The sequence below is a fragment of the Bactrocera neohumeralis genome, chromosome 6, assembly GCF_024586455.1.
Source record: "Bactrocera neohumeralis isolate Rockhampton chromosome 6, APGP_CSIRO_Bneo_wtdbg2-racon-allhic-juicebox.fasta_v2, whole genome shotgun sequence".
NCBI lineage: Eukaryota > Metazoa > Arthropoda > Insecta > Diptera > Tephritidae > Bactrocera > Bactrocera neohumeralis.
This window is the reverse complement of record NC_065923.1, coordinates 59,612,429-59,615,881: the sequence shown is the minus strand read 5'-3', so window position 1 is coordinate 59,615,881 and position 3,453 is coordinate 59,612,429. Positions and strand designations below refer to the sequence as shown.

General features: G+C 37.6%; 1 protein-coding gene across 1 annotated transcript; it reads left to right on the top strand.

Moving 5' to 3' along the window:
* Positions 1-1,845: 1,845 nt before the first annotated feature.
* On the top strand, positions 1,846-2,830 carry LOC126762670 (uncharacterized). The gene is made up of 4 exons (XM_050479578.1): positions 1,846-1,968; positions 2,058-2,177; positions 2,256-2,497; positions 2,664-2,830. The coding sequence occupies exons 1-4, from the start codon at positions 1,849-1,851 to the stop codon at positions 2,809-2,811; spliced, it is 630 nt and encodes a 209-aa protein (XP_050335535.1). The 5' UTR covers positions 1,846-1,848; the 3' UTR covers positions 2,812-2,830.
* Positions 2,831-3,453: the final 623 nt, after the last annotated feature.

Genomic DNA, 3,453 nt, shown 5'->3' with positions numbered 1-3,453 from the left:
TATCCAATCGCTATTCAATACCGAATGCGGCACTTTGCTGCACTCAAAGTGGTAATAACCTCGAAAATGTTAATAAAATGTTGCCATAGCTGCGGCCGCAGAGCAAGTTCTAAGCCAAACCAAAACAGCGGCCAATATGACCACGCTAAATGTGTTGTTGACCTAGTTCCGATACTTCTAGTGCAATATATCTAGAAAGTACATGCATACATATATATGTATAAAGGGAAGTATATACATATTTTCTGTTAGCTCGTGGCTTTCGCTTTGTCGTAATATTGAATCCAGTGGTAAGCTAATGAAAATTAAAAGTTGCTTAGAACACGCACGGCATGGCTGGGTAATTAGCACATCGTTGAAGATGTCAATTTACTACTCGTACCATCTACTCAGTTCGAGGTGGATCAACTCAAATGGTAACGGTAAGGGGGGGTCTTGCTTCGGATACGATCGCAATTTTAACAAGAAATCATATGGTAAATAGATTATTTTTATATTCACCAAGGTGTCAGTTAGCTAAAAAAACTGTTACCTGTACTCATTGGTACTCATTGTGAACACTTTACTGCATAAATGACAGCAAATTTAAATCTTGCGCTAATATTGGGACATTAGTTCCATGAAAATGTCTACTAGCGCCATTGCTCTTCTTCTTTGTTGTTAACTGTAGTCTTCGCCTGATTCTTACTGCCTAAACTTTTATCATTGAGTCATTGGATGTTAGCGGATCAAAATATTGGGATAGGTAATAAAGACAACCTCTCTTAAAAAACTATTAGATCATAAACCTTTAACTCGAGTTATTTGACAATTTAGTGTTCAACATTAAACACAACTCACAAACACGGTATTTCCAATACAAAAGAATAATTCAAATACTTTAATTGCAGTTTTCTTCAGTTAGATAAACACCGGGAACATAGAGGTACAAACATTTGTGTAACAGTTAACACACACATATATACTATATATACATATATATATCTATACGTATCAGTCTACTCTGACCTCTTCTTTGTATCTCTTACCGTTGTATGGAGACCCGAAGTTCAATCTTTTTAGTTGATTTTTTTGTAAGATCGTTGAATACATGAACGAAAACATTAAGCCTAAGATCAAGTTGCTAATAACTACATTATAATAAATTCAGTTCTGACACACATTTCTAGGAGTATACAGGGTGGTTATTTTAGGCTATGGGAACAGTACTGATATGTCTCTTGGTTAATTTTCTATAAAAAAAGAGAAAAATGTTGCTGCAAGCACTGGGCTTTCCCAAGAAGATTTTATTTTGACTTAATAGCTAAATCAGCTTTCTAGTTAGAACAATCTCAGACCTCCCTTTTTATTACCAGAAAGGAGTAAAACTGGATCAGTAAATGGTTTAGCAAGCTAAGGTAAGTTTTAAACTTTAAATCAGCCTTTGTCATATTTTTCTCCTGAAATATTTTCTCAGCCTTCTCAGACTTGCTTTATTTTTATCTGGTGAGTATAAGGTTAAGTCAGTGAACTGCTCAGCAAGCTAAAATCCGTTACACGCTTTGTTTAGACATAAACGACATGTAACGATAACTTTCGAAGTCCCCGAAATATGTTTTTCGTTACGGATGGCGATCTATTGCAAATCGGCTACGGGTCAGAACTATCATTTATAATTGTCACTTACCGACATTAACACATTTCACCTACCTAAATCAGTGTCTAGTTTCCCTTGCCGCACCCTGTACATATGGAAATTGCACAGAACAAATGCAAATTGTACGGATTAAACCAAAAGGTGTTTTGCAGCTCAGTTGCAAGTCAACAGCCCATATCACAATACAGTGAAAATTCCACAGCAGCACAAACATGCTCTTTATAAGACGCCGAGAACTACCGATTTATCTATTAATAATTTGTTTATCCACACTTTGTGTGAAACGCGTCACAGAAGCTCTCATAGCATTTCCGCGAGGAGGCTCTCAAGGCGTAAGTTAGCTTAATAATGTGCTTTTCACCAATTAGTTTATGACTAACGCCAACTTTCTCTTTCGCTCTCCGATCTCCGATCTCGACAGTACCTGGCAGCGTTGGCTATGCCGATCGATCTGCCGAATCGTAACGTGTACATGGCTTTCAATTTTGAAGCTAATTATGGATTTCCACCAAATGACTCCTATTACTATTGGGTGGATCGGGTAATACTTATATTATCAAATACATATATTTTAGGGTGCTACTAACCTTCTACTTTCTCGTTCCTGTGCACTTCACAGTGGAACTTGGATAAGGAGGATGTGGGCGTTGGAAATAATGTGACGAATATTAACCAACGTCGACTTCGAAGCATCGGCCAAATCTACACACGCAACGCTTTTTACCGTAGCATTGTCGGTTATCTGGATTATTATGATATGAATGGGACAGGCTGTTTGTTGAAGACAATTTGTGACGTGTCGAGTTCCACTTTGGATGAGCATAATGGACTGATAGGCAGTATTTTTAAAATCCTCTTCATGTGAGTGAGTTATATACAAGAACATGTGTGCATGCTAGCGTTGTGATAAGGACTCCCCCGTATGTGTAGAGTCATTTTAATTGTCTACTCTGATAACTCATTTTGGACGCATTTCATTCGCTTTTGTTTTTGCTTTTGTTTTTTTTTTTTTTGTAATTTATAATAGGCCAACGACTTCCGCCTCTGAAAACGAACATTCACTCGACAATGTGGATACTTACGTGGCAGAAGCGCATGGACACAGCGGTGATTGCTCGCAATATGTACAATGGTGTCCGCGCGGACTACTTGAGCTGATATCCGAATGGTTTTAGCTGAGACTGCGTATGGGAAATGCATAAGAATAATAATGTAAATGTCAATTAAGTTATATATTCAGAAAAAATGTGTTACTTTTTTGTTATGCTATTGGGAATATATAAATAATTTAAATTATATTGTTCCACTTAAGGTGGTATAAGTTTTTGGGTTCTGTTTCAGCGGTTATTCGAAGTTTAATTAGATAATAGAGTTCATTCTAGCGATAGGGAAAAAGTCATGAAATTTCATTTATTCAGGGTTTTTAAACCAGGTGTTTAAAGGTGCTTTTATCTTGATTTTAAAATACAATGTTCAGAATCACTTTTTTGAAGATCCGATTAGTGGCAGAGTATGATCTTCTTCTTCTTTATTGGAGTACTAGATCACCTCTGGCGGTTCTACAAGAGTATACTCCGGTCTTGAAATCTTCCTGTTGGTCGCCGCATTTTTTCGTAGAATTTTCAAGCATTATTCCTGGCGGCCGTATTGCCAAGCTTTTCGTACTCATCCATTGAGGCCACTTTTTTGTCTGCAAATTCGTACCGCTTCCCTCTTCAACTCTCGGTATCTGGCCCATCCCGCAAGTGTTGTGGTCGATCGTAACGTTACGAGGTAGCAGTCTGTTTTCTCTTCACTGTGACACGGCACTCCTCATC

What these genes read in the sequence shown, in the direction of transcription:
- LOC126762670 (XM_050479578.1), top strand. Translation starts at nt 1,849, where the DNA reads ATGCTCTTTATAAGACGCCGAGAACTACCGATTTATCTATTAATAATT. An exon ending in CGCGAGGAGGCTCTCAAGGC is followed by an intron (nt 1,969 to 2,057) that starts GTAAGTTAGCTT and finishes CGATCTCGACAG; the next exon opens with TACCTGGCAGCGTTGGCTAT. An exon ending in ATTACTATTGGGTGGATCGG is followed by an intron (nt 2,178 to 2,255) that starts GTAATACTTATA and finishes TGCACTTCACAG; the next exon opens with TGGAACTTGGATAAGGAGGA.